Consider the following 22,211-nt stretch of genomic DNA (forward strand, 5'->3'; position numbering starts at 1 on the left):
CTCCGGTGAGCAGTGGGGTCGTGGTCGGCTCCTCAGTGATTGTGGGTGTGTTGGGTGGAGGGTGGAGGGTGGAGGCAGGGCGGTGAGGGGAACCCAGCGTGCGCCTGTTACGCGCTTGTGTCCCGGCGACGGAAGGTCCCGGCGTGAGCGAGAGACAACCGGAGCGAGAAGGAGGTTGGGGAAAGGAGACAGCTGGGACGAGTTCGGTGTGCGGTTTCATGCCTGCGAGCCCACTTCGGGGGATTCACTGAGACGTGTGGCTGCAAATCCGACGGAGCCGCCAAGGTGAAACATCTCCATCGCCTCGCTGTAGATGTTGACGTCTGTCCACATGCGTGCAGGCCTTCAGGCTGCCATGTGCATGCTTCGATGCGCCTGTGGGGGCCCATTGTTCCAGTCTGCTCGCACATGTTCCACTCGTTGCACCCAGTCCCCAGACTGTTACTTACTGAAATGCTTGTGGGCCGCTCCATGTGGCTCTCCTTCGTCCTCCACGTTGATTGCCACGACGTCAGCTCCACACTACAGCGCTGCCTTTTATGTGTCGCTGTCACCATCTATCTGGGTCGGACGCCGTGCTGCTGTTGCCTCTTATACGAGCTGCAGATAGGTGCGAACCAGCACCTGGGTGAATGTCTCATTAGTGAGCTGGGAGCTCATGTGTTCATATATGTAAACGAGGCGAACCAGGAGAATCTGTGTCAATAAAAACTCACTGTAATTACTGGTGTAAAACCACGGCAGGTTGTCTCTCCACTCTCTGGAGTTTCCCATGTTTTTTTTCTTCGAATTCCAACTTGTCACATTGACTGTGAGAGAGGAGAGCTGTCATCCTAGAATAATTTGGAGAAGAAAAAAAAAAAACGGGTCTGTCCTTGCCTTACTTTTGATGACTCAAAAGTCTGCTGGAAGAGTATCACCTGTCCTATGAGATCCTGCAGGCCAGTGTGTGTGTCAGACTGATTCGTGGTGCAGAAACCGGAGATGGGCCTCTACCCCGTGGGGCCGGTCTGTATTTCACAGGAATGCAAAATCAAGTGTGACTCAAACCATCAGTGAAGGTGCTGAAGGTTGTTTTGGCCAAAGGGGACGGGGGCGTAGCAAATATGTGACCCACCAGGAAGAAAACGTCCCTGGTGAGAGATAAATTAACTTTAGGATTGGATATTTCACTTTAGAGATTGATGTTTATCAGTTTCATTAATTTATGTATAAAAAATGTTGTCCTGTGTACAATAATCACGTTGATTGCATTGATATTGTGTTATATTTATTATTTATTGTGATCCAAAGATCTGTTAAAACCAAATAACAGGCATGATCCGAAACAATTGTAAGACATTGGGTAAATTAATGTTCTAGGTTGTTTTCCTGCAGAGAGGGAAATAAGAAAATCTCACATCTGTATGCTTAATATGTAGCCCAGGCTCCTTAGGCAAAGCAGGTGGTGCAGCTAGCCCAGCTGTATAGGTAAACATTCATCTAACAACACTAAATAACACATGATATGACAATTGTACATATAAGAAGGTGTTAAGATGATTTATTGCATTTCTGCAGAGGATTATGTGCCAGCCTTTTTTTTCTCTGTGGTGTTGGTGCGCTTTTAAAACACCACCACCACCACACCCTCACTGCCGTACAGCTAATAATCACATTGGCTGGTGTGGGAGCGTCATTCCTGTGGGAATGTATTCAGAGTCTATGACCTCTTCTGTTGTCACCCCTCAACCAACACACACACACACACACACACACACACACTCCAACACAAATCGTCCTCTCTTTCCTGTAGCTCTCATCTGGTCTCACTTTGGGATTGGAGGTGTTTTTAAAGGACACAACAGAGCCGCAGGTCCAAATGATAGCAGTAAGGCTTTGGATTCGGTCTTGTCCAAGCGATCACTCATGTGGAGGAAATTACAGGAGGTGTGATCCGTCTCTTCACTGTTTGCAGTTAATGCGGTTTTCTCTGCACAAATCTTGGACACTGGGCAGAAGCTGAGGGGTCGAGAAAAACGATTACTGCAGAGTGAAATCTTCTTCTCTAGCACAAAATAAAATAATCAGAGATTTGTCTCTGCCAAACGTTGATTTTGAAGGCATATTAATCATGCATATATTTGATGTATAAAAGCGGTTGATAAATGCTAACTTAAGCAGGATGTTGACTTCTTTAAGGAGCAAAGAAAAAAGTCAAATCAGTGTTTGTCTATGTGTTGCACAATGAGTGCTGAGGGGTATTAAGCTTGATCATACAACGAGGGGGATCCAGATGTGAGCATACAAACAAACACACACACTTTATTTGAATCCCGTAATTATTGCTTTTTGGTAAAGCTTTAAGGTTGGATGTGTTTTAAAGGCATAGATAGAGATTTAGGTTCAAACCTTTTGCATGGGCAGAGCCCTGCTGCCCGCCCCCCCCGATTTCAGTCTTTATGCGCAGCTAAACTGACCAGTGTGGCTTTGTATTCATGGTGCATATGTAACAGAATCAGTCCTCTGGTCCAACTCTCCAACAGACAGTCAACATGTTTGTCCCCCATAATGTATAAAGCATTGCTTCAAAGGCATGTTGGGATACAGCGCATGCGTACAAACACACCCACATGACTCACAAAAGCACTAATAGAGGCCAGCTCGGGCAGATTATCTTCCCCCATAGCTGCTTCTCCTTTCCCCACCGCGTGACGGGGTTTGGTAAAAGATGCAAATTTCACGTTCTGTCGATCTTTCGCAACATCTGCAGAGGAAAAACTTGAGTCAAGACACCTCCGACACTGTCTTATTATGGCGGCTAAGATTACAGGTTCCCGATTGGGTTATAATCACTGAGGAGAATAAAGAGCTCAGGCACCTCTGAACATTTTCTGCACAGAAGTTAACAATCAGCACGGCTAAAGCAGCAATTTTGACTACCAAGACCACCCATCTGGGGCCTCTGGGGAGTTCACAACATTTCACCAGGACACATATACGGTACTGTATATACGTTATAGTTGTCTCCTATGGGACACATTGGATTAACTAACCAAGATGAGAAGAGGATGAGCAGCCGTAAATAGCGGGGGGGAGGGGGAGGGGGGGGCAGAGGAAAGATGTTCTGCGGCATCGTACCCAGGGAAAGACTGAGGTAATTGCTTTATTTTCTCCTCAGAAGTGTTCTGTCTCTGTCGTCTGTCAGCGTGCAAAAAACTTCTTCAGAACTAGGAGGCCATTTTGGAGCCTGTCTCCTCCTTTTTAAATCATTTAGCCAAAATGAAGAAAAAAAACCGTTGTGATGTTTCCGTACTGCGAAGCTGTAGAAGAAGATGAAGAAGAAGGAGAAACGTCTCCTTGCTTCTGGCACACTTCATCCTGAGGCTCTATGGGATCCCTGTGAGACGTACAAGGTAAACACAGAGCAGAACAGAACCCCGGTTTGACATGGCCTGTGATCCAGGTGGGATCCATGTTGACATGTGGGCACACATTCAGTGAGACCCCCCCTCCCCCTCCCTCTCCCTGATCTGATTGGACAACACCAGTGCCACACACCTCAGGTGCTCCTTTGAAGCTGTCAGACCGACCCTGAGCTGCTGGTCCTGGGTCTTCCTCTCGGGGAGATCACGGTGCAGATAAGGAGGGATGTTTGCCAGCGCACATGTTCAAAATCCCCTCGGCGTTATTGAAGCTGGTGGCGTTCAGAAACAGGAATGCGATCGTGTGATAAAGGGGACAATGAGCGGCAGAAGCCATTGAAAATGTTCTTTGAAATTTCCCATTGTTTATTTCTTTACTTCGCGCCCTCATACTTTGGATATCACGGGCAGCTTCTGGGTTTTTTTGGAGTGCAGTTCCTCGACAGATTATAATTGTTGACATTTAGTTGGACCGAACAGAAAAAAAGTGGTTTTTCATTGTTGCTTCTTCAGTGTAATTGCATTTTTATTACACCTCATTCCAGATTTACAGAGTTTATAACAAAAACAGGCTGTCAAGATATGCATTTCATATACCCACATGGCATAAAATCTGTTTATATGCCCAGTAAACTACACAAATTTACATTGCGGTCACTGCTGGGCCTTTCAGAGAGGACGAGCAAATGTATTATATTACCGTTTGGTCTTCGTGAGCTCCATCTCTTTCAAGCACATGTCGGCCTGACGGAATTACAACAATGCCCAACGGGAGTTCCTTGAGTTTCCATAACTTTCTTTGTTTATCCTTTTAATAATAAGAGGGGGAAGCAGTTTTTTGGCCAACATATGTGGTCTTTTAACATGTGGAGGGCAGTCCCACCATGTATGGATGGAGACGTTACATTATAGCAGGATGTATAACTCACATCGCTCACTGATGAAAGGCGCTTTTCTTTATTTTTGTTACAGTGCCGCATTCAAGAGCTTAATTTCTTCCACAGTGGGATCACAGCTTCTGTAGCGAGGGACTCGGAGCAACTGGAGGACAGATGTTGTTAGGCCGCACCACCTTGATGAAAGTGGATATAAATGTCATGGCGTGTGGACGCAGAATGAGACACTTTTCTGTTGGGGCTGAGAACAGAAGCAGGTGCAGTGCCCGTAAACATCCACATCCAAGCGCCCTTATAGGCGACGTAATTAAAACAAGATGCCCCCGCGAATGAGTCACATACGGACACATGTTGAAGCTGTGCCCTCAGGCTTCTCCCCCCGAGGGACTGGGGGAGGCTTTGTAGTAGCAGCGGTTTAATGTAATTAAGGATTAGCTCTCGAGCAGGATGAGTCCTAGAGGTCAGAGGAAGGAAGCAAAGCGTGTGGTTGCCATTCGAGTCCGGCTCGCGATTCTACTGGAGGATTACCACTTCCTCCTTCCTGTTTGCTTCCCTCCCGGCTATACAGCTGTGCTCAGATTCCGGGCCAGAATAGGGTGTTATCGCATATAGACAATTACTAATTACAGTTCTGTGTCTTTGGCAATTTCCTTTTCCTCTTCATCTATCATCTGCTTTATCTTTGTGTGGGGATCTCTGTATGTTGTCTCTCTTTTTAAAGACACCACCCCCCCCCCGAGGGCGGGTCAGTCTGTGAGCCAGCTGTGTGTGGCGTTACAACTGAAAATTCCACGACAAGGACGTCTAGTCACTCATACCCTCCTTGAGCAGGTCTTACATCATCATCACTTTAGGCTTTAATCAAATTTGAAACAATACTTGGTTTCACTCTGAAGAGAATTCCGCCGTTTTGATCTTAAAGCCAACAGCACCACATCAAATGCACAAAGCAGTCTCTGCTGTACTACCACACAGCATTAGAATCTACACATTTCTGCACTTCCTTTCTTAATCCTCGAGCCTGACACTGCGGCTTTCATCTGCCCGTCTGATCTTCCGGGCCTTTGAAACAGGCAGATCCACACCTGCTCCGAACCAGACATTTAAACAGCACAAGGGCTGCTCAACGCAGTCCCACATCCTCGCTTTGTTTATAATTCTACCGCTCCACGAGCCAAGAAGTTTCTGATAATAAACTCTGTATTCGTGCAATAAAGTATAAGAATTGCAATATTTTTCTTTTTTTGCAGGCAGAATTTAGGAATGCTCTCCGCTTACATGAGTACTTTTAATTCAAAATATGAACATTTTAACATCATTACAAAGGCATCGTGGGTGTAATGTCATATTGTGCTCTATTGTCATACGGAACAGGCCTTTTTCTGCTTTGAATACATAGAGCTCCCACAGTGGGAAATACTTTCCTATGTCAACATAGTAATACTTAAGCAGAGTTGCGGGTTCCTTGAAGATGGGTTTTTTGGGCACGCAGCACCATCAGCTGATGGAAGCATGCAATTACAGTTTTAAAGAGGCCTATCAAGTACAGTGTGTGGTCAACCAATACACACACAGGTCCAAGGTGTTGCAGCAAACAATGGGACTTACCCAGTGAGACTTTTCTCTAAAACTCTAGTTCCTGTTAAACAGAGGTAGAACAAAGATACATTTTTCTGTGCAGCAACTTAACGTCGTACACTGAGGATCCCAGTTGCGTTTTCTGTTTTGCATGAAGTGGTCTGCTCTCGCCACCCAGTGAGGTCACAGTCCATCGGGGCCACGGAGCTCCGGAAGGCTTCGTCCCGCGGCTCTTCATCCACTGTCCTCATCCCCCGAGCAGCAGAAAACATCCACCTTCGTCACAGCTCACCTTTACGTGCATCGACCTTTTCTGCGGGAGAAAGGCCGTTAAACAGAAAGGGGGGTCAAAGGTGCACGAGCCCGCGGCATGTGCGAAACACGGACTCACTGTCGGGGACGAACGCGAGTGAGCAGCTGAATATTCAGAAGCGCGACCTCCCTTCTCGCGGCCCGTCGTACAAGAACTCGTGGCTTAATCCATTGCCACACTTCCCACAACAGACCTGGGATATATAAAGCACAGGAAGTTGGAATCAGTGATCAACACCAAAATCGATGAGATGTTTACCAGCAGTTGTTGAAGTAAATCCTGCTCGATGTGACAGAGGGAGTGTACCTTCAGCGGCCCCCAAGCTTCAGGCTGCTTGGAGACACTGTCCTTGTGGATCGTCTCAGAGAAAGCCGGCCAGGGGGAAGTGCTCAAACTTTGACGTGCTGGAGAAAAGCTCGTGCCCACATTCTGAGCACACATATATACCTGAGAGAGGAGCAGAGGGTATCAGGCAAATTGACTCTCATTACCACTGCAGTGGGACTTCATGCTTCTTTACTCACCAGGTTGGAAGTGATTTTTAAATTCTTCTCCACCAGAGAAAGAGCAAAATGACAATTCATCCATTTGTTTTTCTACCTTCAAAACAGACGTGACTTCTCTGCGGTTGGACGTGCGTGTTTACGAAGAGTCCCGCGGCTCTATCTGGAACAAACTACCAGGCCCAGATATCAAATGTCAGCGGAGATCGTTTCCTTGTGTAACGTCTCGACCTGTTCCCATTGCTTCCCCTTGATGGCAGCATTTAAGAGTGTCAGCATTCATGTAACGCTTAGTCAGCCCAACGTGCTTTGAAAATGATATACTGTAGATTAAAAAAATAACATATTGACACGAGTAAGAAGAACAGGTGAAAAGAACACACCAGCACTCGTTTTGGAGGCACATGGATAAACCTGAGATATGGTTCAGTCCAAAAAAAGTGTTTCCATCTGTCCTACTGGTCTCATTATTGACACACATTTCTGACTATAACCATGCAGAGAGAAAAAAATGAGAGCATTGTATGTTATTCATTTAAAATAATTTATTTTAGTTTGCATAGAGGCCTTTGAAGGTAAATAAACAGGCGGGTTCCATTTCTTATAGTAATAATATTATAATTTCTTCAGTAATAATATCTTATAAAATCAAAGTAACGCTATTCTCCCCATGAGATAATCTCAATCATTCACAATACATCGAAAACTGGTGATCAGAGAGGCTTTCCTGAGATGGTGATTATTGCTCAGTAATCCAGTGTGGCCATCATGCATCAGAGCCCTGAGCTCCCAGATGGGCTTTTTCCCAGAACACTTCATCCGCTGTCCACACCTTCAGCAGCACAGAGAAAGTCCAGCAGCACGTCCCTATAACAGCTCACCTTACTGTTCATCCACCTTATCTACGGAGAGACGAGAGAACGGGCCCGATTAGCTTGGTCGTACTTCGCAGGCGGAGCATCGGAGCCCAAATTGGTCTTGAATAGGCAGGCACTAAACAACTGCTAAACAACGGTTACAATAAAATAGTTATTTATTGTTCAGACCAGAGCGATGGACGTTGGTCAACCTGTGGAAGCTACGCTGCTGCAAAGACATTTCAGACTAAACTTGATCTGTTACGCGTCAGATGACAAATATGCCAAAAAGATATTACATTACATTACTCCAGAATTTCAGGCTTGAAAATAGTCACAGCAGTAAAATACAAAACAGATACAGGTACTGTGGTACCTTTAGGGATGAACTTCAGGGAGCTGCTGAATATTCAGAAGCGAGACACGCCTCTGGCTGGCCCATCATTCACAAACTCGTGGCCTAGTCCATTTCCACACTTCCCACATCGCACCTGGAACAACAGATCGGAGCATTTCAGTACGGTCAGCAGTCCGGAGTCACAACAATGACATGTCTCTCAGGTGTTTGCATGCATCTGGTCACTGTGAAAGGCCCGGGTTCGGGTCCTGTGGGTCGTTAAATCAATCAAAGAGATCTATTTACTTCCGATTGTACCTTATATGCCCCCGGTCTCTCCTCGTGCTTGGACACGCTGTCCTCACGGACGGTCTCTGTGAAGGCAGGCCAGGGGGACGAGTGCTCGTACTTGGAGCGGCTGGTGAACAGCTGGTGATCACACTTGGAGCAGACATAAACTCCTGGAGGTGTGGAGGATGAGAGGTAAGGATTCGAGTACAATGTGAGGAGAGAACTATTTAAAAGGTAATTCCGGAAATCCAGTTAGTAGAAAACAGGGATAATTTGTTGGTATCCCTTTAACTTTGATAGTTTTGTATCCTTTTGAATTTTAAAGGATATGTTATATTCATATTTAAGATTTAAATGTTTTAGTGGTATAGAATATGTATGGATCGTGTTCCATTGACGTTTCCATAGAGTGTGTTTTTAAGACGAAGGCAACTTTTCATTTGATCTGTTGGAAACAAAAACCGGTTTTGTAAGACAGCCAGCTGATTGTTGTGTAACCTGCGCGTGGGATACATAACTCGCTTTTTAAATTTCATTTTCGTTATTTACATGCCAACCAATGTATCTGGTATTATGTGACCACGGTAGCTCTGCCTACTCCTTCTGAGGCGTCCTACTCGTGGCTACAGTCAACACGGATAAAAGTCGACACTTAAGTGCGACCCAAAGTGATCTATCATTATAGTGAGTAGTTAGCTTACGGAGGCTAGCTATGCTAACTGCTCGTTGACAGCCTGAGTTAAGCATAATGTTTCATGACGAACAAGAAGTTAAAGTAGTAAAGGTACCTGGTTTAAAGTGGTCTTTATAGACCTCTCCGCCGAAAAAACTACAAAACGACATCCCTGTGCACGTTGGGACAGTGTTGGTTCCTCTTTGGCGCAGTGAGAAGTCGTCTGTACCCGCAGCAACAACGCGGCTGGCGACTACAAGACATCCGGTTTAAGAGTGCAGCCTTCAAAATAAAACCAGAGAGGCGCCGTGTGTCCCATGACCATGGCTGTGTAACTCACCCGTCATAATCCATTCCACAGATCATGTTAGAAACGGTTAACGATCGATTCATAATCCTTTTGAAGTAGTAATTTAAGTTGAAGATCCTCATCATTGAGTTTTGTTTTGGCTACATTGTTTCTCATATAATCTACAGTATAATCTAATAATTTTATGTTGTTGTGATAACTGTGATAACTTCAAGTTGGTTTGACTAGATAAAGTACGTCACATATTCACGCATGCACAACCATCTATTTAAGGTTTTGTTAGGATTTTACAGAAGAAAGAAACATACAAGAATGTCTTACATATATTCCGTTTTAGTTAAGTTTACACAAGACATTTAGTTCATGTTTTGTGATATCCATCTTTCAAAGTTTCAGTTTGTGTTTTTCCGATTGATGTGGGGTTGGTTGCTGTGACGTCCCCTTCATCTCTATTTAGAAAAGACGCTTTTGTTCTGAACGATTGTAGACCGGAAGTCCTATGTCGTGGGCTAGCGGTTCCTTGCGAGCTAGCACTAAGCTATGTTAGCCGAGTTTATCTCCTCGCCATCCAGCTACTGCCGTTATTAGTTTTCTGCTCTAGTTCTCACCGGGTTTATGGACACCACAATGTTCCAGTTGAGGTCGTTTGTTCACCAGCGGCTGTACGCCGCGACGGAGGAGATCCTCGGCGAGGTGGAGCTACGTACGAAGCAGAAGTTAGTCGGTCTAAAGAGGAGGTTGAAAGTCTGCGACACCAGCTGGACTTCCTCCGAAAGAAGCCAGGTGTGAGACTTCGGTTCAATGTAATGTTTAGCAGCGCAGACTGTACAAACTCTGCTGCAGTACTCGAAATAGTTCACAGCTATGTAGCGTGTATTGTAACTCTAAATTCGAGTTGTTGTTGTTGTTTATTTTTTTTAAATATGTTTGCAGAGGCTTCATTGACCTGCAGCAGAGTGAAACATGGAGCCGGATGCGATGTGCCACTGCTGCAGGAGAACCCGGGACCCTCAAACCCAGAAGAGTCCCGCTCCAGTCTGTGTGCTGCGGCACCGGGGGCCTCTGAAACCAGTGCAGATCCGGACCATGAGAGCTGGAACCACTGCTTGGTTCTGACAGACTTCTCGATGTCGGAAGTGAAAGAAGAGCAGGAGGAACTTTGGGATGAAAGCGGAACACAGGAAAGAGCTTTTCCCCCTCCCGAACTTGGGAAGGTTGAGCAAGATTACCCGGAGACACAAGTATCGTTTGTAATGCAGCCGGTTCCCTTGGATGGGTCTGCAGCTCAGATAGAGAACATTGACAGTGATGAGGATTCTGTGAATAGCAAAGAGGAACGTACCAACACAACGAAAAGGAAAGAAAGTAGCTTGCAAGGGCAAAGCCTCAGCGTTAATGAGATGGACCAAGAGGCATTATCCAGCGACCAAGGTTCTGCTAATGGTGAAAAGGGTCGCAGTTTTTGCCATTTTTGTGGCAAGGGATTCCAATACATCGGCTCGTTGATGAAGCACATAAAAACGCATAAAAACATTGGGTTGGATTGCACTGTCTGTGGGGTGACATGTTTGTCTTCAAATGAGCTGTTGACTCACGTCAAAGATTGTCACACCAAAACCTATTTCTGTGACCTTTGTGCCAAGACTTTCTCCAACGTCCGTTGCCTCCGACTCCATGAAAGAATCCACACGGGCAAAAAAGAGTTTGTTTGCCAGGAATGTGACAAGACGTTTTACCGACGAGAGCACCTCATCGTGCACGTGCGGACCCATTCCGGGGAGAGACCGTATCACTGTGATATTTGTGGGAAAGCGTTCAGTCAGAGCCAGAACCTGACTATCCATAAAAGAAGCCATTCGGGGGAGAAACCATATCAATGTGGCCTCTGTGGTAAACTTTTTAACACAAGCAGTCATCTCAAAACACACATGAGGTACCATTCAGGAGAAAAACCGTACCCGTGTGATATTTGTGGTAAACGTTTTAGCCAGAGCGGACAGATGACTAGACATCGGACCACTCATACGGGAGAGAGGCCGTATGGCTGCCGTGTTTGTGGCATGAGGTACAGGTTTGCACCTAATCTAAAGGTGCACCTGCAAACTCATGAAACGGCAGCACCAGAGTGAAACAGGCACACGGTCTCAGAGCTCAGTTACAAGTCGATACTCCCGGGTCAGTTCAAGTCATTGTTGGGATTTCCGACTCCTCCCAGTTGGTTGATGAGAAGAATCCGACACGAATCCAACACGAATTGTGACATATATTTCACATCATTCAATCATTTGTTGTCCAAAAAATGTATTCATCCTGTTAGTGAGCCGACTTCTGGCTTGATGGGGAACTCCACTGAAGTTCGTAGAGTCCACCAAATGTTTGAGATCAGGTTTTTCACACTATTACATCCAAACAGATGCACTGATCACATGACACAAATTTACGGGGAAATCAATTATACATTTCAAAAGCAGGTACACCAAAGTACATGCCAATTGTTTACGTTCGAAATATGATAAATGTGAGCAGCAAGTGTACAGTTTTTGACTTTTACTATGATTAATTTAACATTGACTGAAAAAAGTGTTAATATGACTTATTAGTATAAATATGTGGCTGCTTATTCCTCCAATAAAGGACTAGTGGCCACGTCACCCTGCTGCTCTAAAAGGTTTGTTCAAATCAGTTTCTCCAGCAGGTAGCAGGAGACAGTAGTATTTTGGTTTATTATAACACTACACTTCCCATTGTTGGTTTCTAAAGAACCTGTAGTACAAATATAACTGCACTCAACCTCTGTGTTTAGCATACCCTGTGGCTTGAAGAATACTACAATAACCTTTTTAAAAGTATCTGTAGTCCAAGTGTTATAACCTGCCCATCAAATTGTGTGTGTCTGGCAGTTAAATGTCAGGTCGCACGAGGTTGGTAAGCTCCTCTGCAGCTCTGCAACAAGAATCCATACAAATCCTCAATGTCAGGAGCCAGCTGTTGTCCTCTTTTACCTCTTCTATTACTCACTCTTTTTTTTAAAATCCCACATACAAAGGAAACGAAGAGCAGAGATAAATGCCCAAATCAAAAAACACCGATAAACCAAAGACATGTGAGATGCAAAAAAGATTCATCCAAGGAAAAAGGGATGGGATGGGGGGGGGGGGATCTCCCATACAGATCTGTGTATCCCTTATAAACCAATAATAAGCATCCTGCATTTAAAATAAATCGCTGAAGCAACAACTTTGAGCATGCATGGGCTTTTCCAGGACATTACATAAGTCTGCAGCGATCCGGACTGCGCCGTCAGGGGGGGGGGGGGGGGGGGGGCGGGGGACGAGTCTCCTGTCTCGTGTTTTGACGCTGAGCGCCCAAGCAGTGCAGAGTCGCCTCTCCGGTCTAATCTGGATTACGGGTCCGTGGGACTTCCAATAATCACATTATTCCTGCGTTGACTCCTCCTGAAGGGGAAGGGAAGAGGCGACGTGAACCGACGCGTTTATTCTACAAACTGAACCGTGAATTTAGATGCAACCTACTGCGGAGTCGGGACGATTTTTTTTTTTTTTTTTTTGCATAGAAGCTTAGATACAATCCAAGTAAAGTTAAGTGAGCATGTTAGTTGCCCGAGGCTCGTTGGTCTGTGCGCGTCCCCGCGCTCTGCAGCGTGTGCACTGAGCACTGCAGCCCGAAGCACTTGAAGCGCATTTCTGCACAGACCTCACAGGTAAGAGCTCTGGTTTTACTGCTTGCAGCACACGTCATTTTAATCAGTGCTGCTTTTAATTTTAAAGTATATGACCAAAAAATTGGCTGATATATCTCCATTAGCTGGGGAGCTTTTCTTTCTTTATTGTTTTAATGATTAGTTAGAGTACAGCTGTACTAACTCGTACTATGTATTATCTAGACAAATGGGCCAAATGTGTCAGTCATCAGGGTCATCCTGAGGAAAAAGCTTTAAGCCGTTGGCAAAGTGGTGGCAGGGACCATTCACTCCCAACATAAAGACAACACTAGGTTTTAATTGGATTCTATTGTCCTACTTAGACCAACACAGGAAAGTCAAGAAGAGGAATGACCCCATGCAGAAATCGGGGATCAGAGTTGGTTTTTCTGATGTTCATGTCATTTCTTCCTCTCCCTTTTTAACTCTAGTGTACCGTAGTTTCTTCTCATTGACAAACAATTGAACAAACTGATATCACTTCACCATTTGAGTATCACATCTGTGTGTCTTAAAACTCACAAACCTTTATTGAATTAGGCCTCTAATACCTGCATTTAATTAAAACAAATACTAAGAAGAAATGTCATACTTCATTGAATATTTATCAGTATTTCGTCCACACCGAGAGGCCTTCAATCCCTTGGAGAAATTTGGTTGATTGATAGTTTTTTACGAAAAATGGAAAAATTCTTTGATCTTGCTTTGAAGAGATTTTGCAGCTTGCATCCTGTTTTATGTTTTATCCAAAGTGAATTTTTTTTAGTTTGTATTCTTGGGTTGAACAAATATATACATTTATAGATGTCTCCTTTGGCCACATCTAACACATTTTTGAAATTCCATCAATGATTAATACATATTAAATGGCAAAATAAAATACAGTATTCAAATATAAATAGTGACCTTTCTTTTAGAAATTTATATTTCAGTGCATTTGAATTTAGATCAGATTAAGATGGTGCATTTAACTCTATTTACCTTTCAGTCATTAACATTAAACTACAGTTAAGAGATGTACCTTCACCATATGAAAAAAACACCGGCTCCACTTTCTTCACTTTATGGACAAATCCAAAATCGGAGTTACAGGCTTTGCTCGTCTGCTGTTTTTTTTTCTCTTCCAGACTAGAAAGCTGACAAATCCCTGCTGACTCCGTACTGCACAGAGCAGCAGAGGTTTTCCTCTCCCTGTCAGCTAAAAGCGATCCAAATTGACTCCGAAGGAGGAATGGATTGAGGTAATGCAGGGCTCTCTGGAGCATGTTAAGCGCTGGCAGAGCACCACTTTTGGTCAATTCACTTTCACAAAGAGCGCCTCGGGTTGCCGGTGAAAACGTAATATTGCTCCTTATAAACAGTGACCAACAGAATTAAATAAGCCCCACTCCCGTGTTATATTGACTTGTGTCCATATAGCAAATTAAATAAATTTAGTTCACTTCTTGCTGCTGTTAACTGTGGGTTAGGGTTGTACAGCCTTCCTGCCATCAGGTATGCTATTTGTTGTTTCATGCTGGGAAGGGCTTGTTATAGATCCATAAACCCCCATTTCCCAGAGGGAGCGTCTAATTGTTATCCATTCAAAGGCCTAACGGGCAGCAGTTAGGGTTTGGTTAAAACATCCCAGTTATGGTCATGACATGCTGGAGCTCAAACCTTACCAATAATAGCTGCACCTGAGCTCTTGCTCATTTGGTAGTGACAACGTCTGAACTCTGTGGGAGAGTCCGGTGTGCGAACAAAAGTATTTATCCATCTTGACTTGTGTTTTGTTTGTTGGCATCTGCTTCGGATGTGTTCAATTTTATCGAGCAGATGCTGTCGCAGATTAAGCTGTTTCTGCTCCTCAGAGAGGACAATTGTCTCAATTTGACGTAAAAAAGGATGAGGGATAGGGTATCTGCATCTAATTTGGGATTAGGTAAGACTGTGCTCTTTGAGTTAATGAATAAACAAAGTGATTTTCTTTCCTTACACACATACAGACACACACATAAATCCCTACAGAGAAGCAGTAAATAGGACAAAGCAGAAAGATTAGAGTGAAAGGTCGAGAGAACATTACAACAGGAGAAGTAGTGGATGCAAATGTTGTGCTGTCCTATGAAAAGTAATTTAGTTGCTCAAATAACCCAAATGTTTCCTTCTTTCTCACCACATATCCAGCATTCGATATGACGAAGTATAAGCTACCAGAGGAGCCTGTTACAAGTTTACATGCACTTACAGACTCCCAGCGCTAGCGTCACGGGCCATGTTTCCAGGGACTCTGTTTGGTGCACCACATCCTCCCGATAGCTCCTGATCCAGGGCCAGCATCTTCAGCCTGGGTGGTAACGATGAAGGTCCCACCGTGATATTCTGCAAAGACAAACAGAGGAGCCAGCCGGACTTCAGCCTGGGGATGGAATTGGACCTGAGCCTAAGTCACCACTCCCAGCCTTCCTTTCTGCATCAGTCCCCCTCGTCCCCGGGCTCGTTAGCGGCTCTGTCAGCATCATCGGCAGACCCGCTTGTCGGCACCAACCTCGTCAAATCTTCCTCCACGGACCTGAAGCCCCGGGAGGGCGGCTCCCTGCGGGGCAAACCTCTCCTCAGCCTGGTCAAGTCTCTGAGCACCGAGATTTCCCGCCGCGTCGAGCCGGAGGTCAACCTCTCCAAGTCCGACTCCAAGCTGCATCTGCATCCCTGGAAGCAGCTCAGCCACCCAAAAACCCCAGATGTCAGACCTGCGGCAGATGGGCTGAACGAGGGGGACGACCGGGCGTCGCCTCCCGCTGAGCCTTGCGGCAGCTCGCTGATCGCTGAGCTGGAGGACACGCGGAGAAAGTTCTCCGAGGCCATGCAGGATCCACTGAGCATGCTGAGTAAGATCATGGGGGACGAAAGCTCCGGCAGGACTTCTGCTGCCACAGACTCGCCGTCCTCCCAGGGTAGCTGTGGAAGAGACAGCCCCAGCGAGGATGCGGACCTCAGGTGCCGAAGAAGGGCTGAAGGTGAGCTCAGAGGTGCGTTTGACACACCGCCGAGGGGACTCCCTGGGGGCTCCTTGACAGGATCTCCCGTCTCGCTGGAACGCCATTTAGAAATCTGCACTAACGGAGATGCGAAACAGGCGCCGGAGGTCCAGAGTGCGACACACCCTAGAACCAACACCCAGCCTCGGGTCCTCGTGGCGGGTTCGTCGCTGCCTCTGCACTGGCTCGTCCCCGTGGGCCTCCTGGCGTATGGCTTCTTTGTGTTGCCCCTGCCCTCCTATGTGACGGGCCTGTCCGCGGGGGTCGCATGTGGATTCTTTTTGGGCCTGGTGGTGGTGTTCGCCTTTGCTCCGCGGCGCCCGTCGGCCAGAACCAACAACAGTTTGGGCAAAACCAGGCACCCCAACGTGGAGCCACCAGACGGAGAGCCCACAGACCCGGAAATCCTGGAGGTAACGAATGAGTTCAACACAAGCAAGCGAAAGCGGCATAGTGACATTTTATCTCTATCTATTTTTACACTATCATCCCCATTCTTTTAAGGTAGCTACATGTGTGAGTGTCGCACAGAGCGAGAAGCCTCTTTCTGTTTTCCTTTGCCGAATTTGGCTACATGGAAATGAGCTTTAACCTCTCATAGTGGAGAGATAAAAACACAGAGCGGTAGCAGCCATGTGCGCTTTGGCGATAGTGCTGTCAGTGGTGCTTAAAAAACTACTTTTAGGTGATTGTTTAATAAAAAAAAAAACTGTCCTCAGGCACCACAGACTCCTAACTCCAAGGAGCACACTAATTTGGAAAATAATTTTCTCAGGTCTTGACAGCTCCGCTGGGAGAGTAAGGCTGGCTGTCTGTATGAGTGCAGAGTCAGCAGGTTTCATATCAGGTAAATATTACCAGGACGGAGGAGTTTCTTGCAGCAGGCTCACTCGTCCATGGTGTTAAATGAGACAGATGTCTCATGTTTCCCCCCCTGCTGAGCCCCTATATTGTTGCCGATTACCCCACTCTGTATGAATTTATTACACCTAGGAAGAGCTTTTGATAGTCTTTTATATTGATTCTGACAGTAAAAGATGATTTGTGATATCATTCTCTTCCAGGGATGGATGAATGAGACACATGGCTACGACCCTGAGACCTTCCACCCCTCCGTCACACACTCGGTCTACGTCACCCTGGAGGGCGGCCAGCTGCGCCTGGCGTACCCGCGCGCCAACGTGCCCCGCTGGGCGGCGTTCGGCGACACGCCCCACGAGGCCGTGTTTTTGCGTTATCGCACTTACTCGCTGGCTAACTGTAAGGTCAGTACGTCCCTGTGTTCCTCGGAGAGGAGCCAAAGAGAAGCTGACCTCTCGCCTGAACTCTCATCTCTCTGCACCCACGTTGTCATCCAACACGGAGGTGAAAGACCAGACGGATTTCGACCCAAGTGATGATGCTCTGCATGAACCTGACCCGGCTGCTGTTCCAATAGAATATTGAGGCAGGGCCACTGTAGCTTCCAATGAGTTGATAGAATGAAGCTAACACACAATCCGATCAATGTGGGGAGCTCTTTGGCGATGACAAACTGTCCACACAATTCCTGTCTGCCAGCATTTATCGTAGAAAGAAACCGTTCATGTGAAGAAAAATTCGAACTTTTCTTTGATTATTTATTATTTATTTATTCATCTTTCCTCCCAGGTGTCTCTGTTGCCGCCCGGTTTGGCTCGCAAGAGGATCTGGAACAAGAAGTACCCCGTCTGCGTCACTCTGGCCGAGGGGGAGGTCGGGAAGGAGAGTTCGGTCGAAGGGAAGGAGGAGGAGGAGGAGGAGGAGGAGGAGGAGGAGGTAAGAGCAGAGAGACACGTGGTCCCGGACCACCATCTTCCTGTCACCTTGTACCTGTTTGGCCGCACGGGAAGAGAGAAGGAGGAGTGGTTCCAGCACTTCCTGTCTGCCTCCCGGGCTGAAGCCCGGAGCAGTGTGAGCGGGGAGGAGAACGTAGGTAAGACGGTACTTGAACTCATGGAGGTTGCACAGGCCCCGTGTTATATTTACCAGCTCCTTCCGCCTCCTCATCATTCGCCTGCGTTTTCTCCGTCACGCAGAAACACAGTGCGCTGACGACGCTACGAGAGAAGGCCCAGAGGAGCTGCTCGATTTCCCCGGGGGGCTAAAAACAAGGACGCTGTTGGAGTATGGCACCTACATGGCTCAAGTGATTGGCCCGCAGAGCTGCAGTCCCACCCTCAGCCCCTGCCACAGTGACAAAGGAAGCCCCACAGCCCGCACAAAGGTCAAATGACCAACACTTTTGGGTATTTTCAAGGTGTAATGTCAGGTATAGCAGGGTTCACAGGGTAGTTGTGAGGAGATGTGAACTCTCGGTGGGTTTCATTTACGGCCAGAGCTCTACTGACCCGTTGCTTTTCATTGTAATACTCTACATTGCTACCTATGATCAGTGCTGGCTCAGCCAAACTCATTCATGCTGACTAAACCACCTGTCAGTGTGCAGAAATATCAGGTCTCACCTGGCTAGAGGGATATTAATAGAAACTGAATACACAGCTGCTAATCCTGGTTTGCGTTGGTCGGGATTGGCCACACACACACACACACACACACACACACAGAGACAGTCTGTCAATCAGTCACTCTGGTTTCATACCCTTTACAAAAGATTGCACGTGAAAACATGAATGCTTTCCACTGCAGACTCGTGATGAAGAGCATGGATCTGGAGGTGAAGCGGGAGAGGAGCTCTGTGCGGGTTCAGTGCCAGAGGAACGTCCGGCGGGGGGGCAGCCCACCTGGGTGAACTCCATGGTGGGACGGATCTTCTGGGACTTTCTGCGGGAAAAGTACTGGACCAATCTGGTGGCACAAAAGATCCAGAAGAAACTCAGCAAGATCAAGGTGAGAGCGGATCAGCAATGGCAGCCTGGAACACACCAAGCCGACGCCGACGAACTAGTGGCGACGTGAGCAGACTGCAGAATCGGCTCACGTCGGCAGCGTCTGGGTCCAAAGTTGCCCCGTCACACCAAGCCGATTCTCAACACCCGACGGCCAAGTAGCACGTCCGTTCTGCGCTTGTCGGTTTTTCTCTTCCAGTGCACTGGTTCGCTGGCTGAGCAGCCAATCAGAATGATCAGAAGGCCCGACTGACCGACAAGCCCCGACGCCGATTCAACATGTCGAATCGGCCGTTACAAAGCCGACGAGGACCGACTTCGGACAGTGCGGGACACACTGAGGAGATTTAGTCTGCCGACGCACGAAAACTGCCTGACGGGCCAACCGTCGGCTTAGTGTGTTCCAGGCTTTAGTTGTCAGGCCTTGGTTGACAAATTGATTGGTTTAACTGTGCACATTCATCTTCATATTCACACCATCGTCAGCAGAATCATCAGTGTCATGAAGACTAATGACTGGGCAGAATAGGTCAGAGCTCTAAGAAGTGGGTCCCTGGATTATACAGCATCAACAGTAACGCTGGTTGGAGCACACGGTCGAAAAAGATAAACTGCGACAATATTCACATTGACGCTGCAGCTTTCTTTCCCCTTTGTGCGCGTGTGTGTGTTTTGACTGCTGTCTGCTGATAATGCACTCCCTCTGGTTGCAAAGGCGGGAGGTGGGGATGAGTAGTTGAGCAGTGATTGCACTGCAGCATCTCATTTCTCATTCCCTGCTCTCTCTCTCACACACACACACACACACACACACATACTGCAGGTTCCCCACTGCTCGCTTATTAGTTTGAAGTAATTAGCTTCCACTGTGGAGCCTCTCTACTTGTTCACATCAGGTTTGTCTGAGATGAGCACGTCGCGTTTATTAACTAAAGCTGTTTTTTGTCTCGTTGCAAGTTGCCGTACTTCATGAACGAGCTGACGCTGGCAGATCTGGACATGGGCACATGTCTACCTCAAGTCCTCAGCACCTCCACACCGAAACTCGACCGCAGAGGTGCAGTTGTGTGCACTCACACCCATACACAAATTTGCATAAGAGCTCATACATACACGCTCTTGTGATTGGTAGCCAGGTTGGAGGTGTGGCCTGACGAAAACCCCACAAACCTTTGCTGGAATCTCTTTAGCCTTGCCTTTCTCTTTTCTGTACCACTTTGTATGCAGAGGAGACGACTAATAAAGTTAAGCAAGTCTCTCCATGGATTTCTCCTCTGCAGTGAGTTCAGGCCATGATCACATTTGTAGAGGATATCAACAACCCTAATTTTCTTCCTTTGTAGATTAGTAATCCTGTTGGCCTCGTCCAATCGTAAGCAACAAACACGCTCGAGTAATCATCGACTTGTTCTCATGCCCTTCTGCAACAACCCTGTACCAGGCAGGATCCAGTCATGAGGCTTTTAAAGAGATCTGATCTTCCCTGCTACCTTTATCTCCAAGGCCTGTGGCTGGAGCTGGAGGTGGTGTACACAGGCTGCCTTCAGATGACCCTGCAGACTAACATGAACCTGTGTAAACTGGGTAAAGATGGAGAAGACGAGTCTCCCAGCGTCCTAGAGACGCAGCAAATGGGGTGAGGCCCGTCCGTTTCATGTTCCTCGATAGATGAAGCTCAAGGAGGAATCGGTCTCCTTAGTTTGGTTGTCTGCACTAAGAGGTCAATCTGCTTTTTTTTTTAGCTTTAAGCCCAGGCTGTATGCTCTGGCTGACAGTGATGAAGAATCATCCAGCCCAGGCTCGTCCGATGAAGAGGAAGCCCCCCCATTTGAGCACCATGTGTTTCTAGGGGAGAAGAGCACAGTAGTAGCAGCTGACGGGTAAATTATAACACATATCAAATATATCGTGGACTATATCAGACACCGGTGTAACCAATAATGTTATTATTTCCTATTTGATTGGTGATCCAACTAAAAGAGTGACATATGCACATAGAAGACGGACATGTGTGTGAAAAATGATTCTGATTGCTTTGACCTGGGAAAACATGTTGATGAATTGTAGGTTTCAGAAAAACTTTGTGTGACAACCACTTGCATGTGGAAAGGAATAGTCATTTACAAACCAAAAATGGTTGTAACTAAAGGGGATTTCCATTGTTACCTTATGTGGCTCCAATTTCAATGTCTCAATCCGAGTAATGTTTGAATTCACTGGCCTACACTGCATTTGTGCTCTTATCCAAATCCATCTAGGCACTCTGGTAGCAGCACAAGTAGGAAGATCTTGAGATTTGTGGACAAGATAGCAAAGTCCAAGTACTTCCAGAAAGCTACCGAAAACGAGTTCATCAGGAAGAAGATAGCTGAGGTGTCTAATGTGCCTCTGATACTCAGCGTCGAGGTCCTGGAGCTCTCTGGCACTCTGGCCGTCAACGTACCGCCTCCACCTACTGACAGGATATGGTTGAGTTTAAAAAGTAATTTCATGCCATGAGCTTAATGGTTTCTTCTTCTCACACAGTATTTTTCTCTCGCCCTATCCGCTCAGGTACAGTTTCCGGGAGCCTCCCAGGTTAGAGCTTCATGTGCGACCCGCGCTCGGGGAGAGGGAGGTCACCTTCACTCACGTCACTGAGTGGATCGAGAGAAAACTGCAGTGTGAGTTCCAGGTCAGTCCATCAGGGAATCTGTCGGAACATTTTTTTTAAAGGTGCTCCAACATGATTAAATACACATTTTTCATATGGAACTTATTATTAAATACGGCCTGGTTGTCCTTTGCCACCCGAACAGAAAGTGCTTGTGATGCCCAATATGGATGACCTGTATCTACCTCTGATGACATCCGGCCTGGAAAACCCACCCGTTTCCCATCAATCCTCTGTCCATTCCTCATCCCACCAGTCCTCCACCGAGTCCCAGGAGTACCTGTCAGAGTAGCGCCCCTTTGAGGCCACAGATGAGACTATGTCGATGTAAAATGAAAACCACTGTGCCGCTATTGTTGCATCTGGGTACATCTGGGTACCGGCTCTGTGTTTATCCTGAGCGTGTTGGTTGTAACCCGTGCAGGAGAAATGCATCTGAGCAGGGAAGCAACCTCGAAACTGTGAGACTTGTGCCCCTTACTGTAAAATGATTGAACTGGAAACCAATTAGAACCCTTTTTTTATTCAATGCCAACGCTGATGACAGATGTAAATACTGGATGCGCGTCGAAAACAAGGTGCATTTGATGACTACTGTTAAAGAACGGCTAACAAACTGTCAATCTCCAATCAACTGATCTTGTTGGATTGTGAGGAACATGGAGATGATACTGATGGTCGAACTTCTATGGTGCATGTTGTTTCTGAACAATGTAAATATATCATCAACGAATAAAAAAAATGTTGAATCTGTGGTAGTTGTTGAACTCATATACTCACTCCAGTCA

At 46.5% G+C, this 22,211-nt stretch overlaps 2 protein-coding genes and 2 pseudogenes across 3 annotated transcripts; 2 read left to right on the forward strand and 2 right to left on the reverse strand.

Moving 5' to 3' along the window:
* Positions 1 to 5,574: 5,574 nt before the first annotated feature.
* On the reverse strand, positions 5,575 to 7,100 carry LOC119219818 (methionine-R-sulfoxide reductase B1-A-like; annotated as a pseudogene).
* Positions 7,101 to 7,220: 120 nt separating this feature from the next.
* Positions 7,221 to 9,123, reverse strand: LOC119221033 (methionine-R-sulfoxide reductase B1-A-like). Its single transcript, XM_037477430.2, has 4 exons — positions 8,968 to 9,123; positions 8,207 to 8,349; positions 7,928 to 8,042; positions 7,221 to 7,596 (listed from the first exon to the last, which is right to left on the reverse strand). The coding sequence occupies exons 1-4, from the start codon at positions 9,020 to 9,022 to the stop codon at positions 7,577 to 7,579; spliced, it is 333 nt and encodes a 110-aa protein (XP_037333327.1). The 5' UTR covers positions 9,023 to 9,123; the 3' UTR covers positions 7,221 to 7,576.
* A 528-nt stretch (positions 9,124 to 9,651) lies between these two features.
* LOC119221028 (zinc finger protein OZF-like) lies at positions 9,652 to 11,813 on the forward strand (annotated as a pseudogene).
* Positions 11,814 to 12,483: 670 nt separating this feature from the next.
* LOC119221024 (testis-expressed protein 2-like) lies at positions 12,484 to 22,177 on the forward strand. Of its 2 annotated transcripts, none has more exons than XM_037477418.2 (13): positions 12,484 to 12,883; positions 14,011 to 14,124; positions 15,053 to 16,316; positions 16,968 to 17,168; positions 17,554 to 17,857; positions 17,961 to 18,148; positions 18,571 to 18,771; positions 19,728 to 19,827; positions 20,274 to 20,406; positions 20,513 to 20,650; positions 21,029 to 21,238; positions 21,324 to 21,444; positions 21,569 to 22,177. In XM_037477418.2, exons 3-13 carry the CDS (start codon positions 15,291 to 15,293, stop codon positions 21,713 to 21,715), a joined length of 2,769 nt encoding a protein of 922 aa, XP_037333315.2. In that variant the 5' UTR covers positions 12,484 to 12,883; positions 14,011 to 14,124; positions 15,053 to 15,290; the 3' UTR covers positions 21,716 to 22,177. The 2 variants fall into 2 exon arrangements, with proteins under 2 accessions (XP_037333315.2, XP_037333316.2); XM_037477419.2 differs by having other exon boundaries at positions 21,041 to 21,238.
* The last annotated feature ends 34 nt before the right edge of the window (positions 22,178 to 22,211 follow it).

The sequence above is a fragment of the Pungitius pungitius genome, chromosome 12 (genome assembly GCF_949316345.1).
Source record: "Pungitius pungitius chromosome 12, fPunPun2.1, whole genome shotgun sequence".
Classification (NCBI taxonomy): Eukaryota; Metazoa; Chordata; class Actinopteri; order Perciformes; family Gasterosteidae; genus Pungitius; species Pungitius pungitius.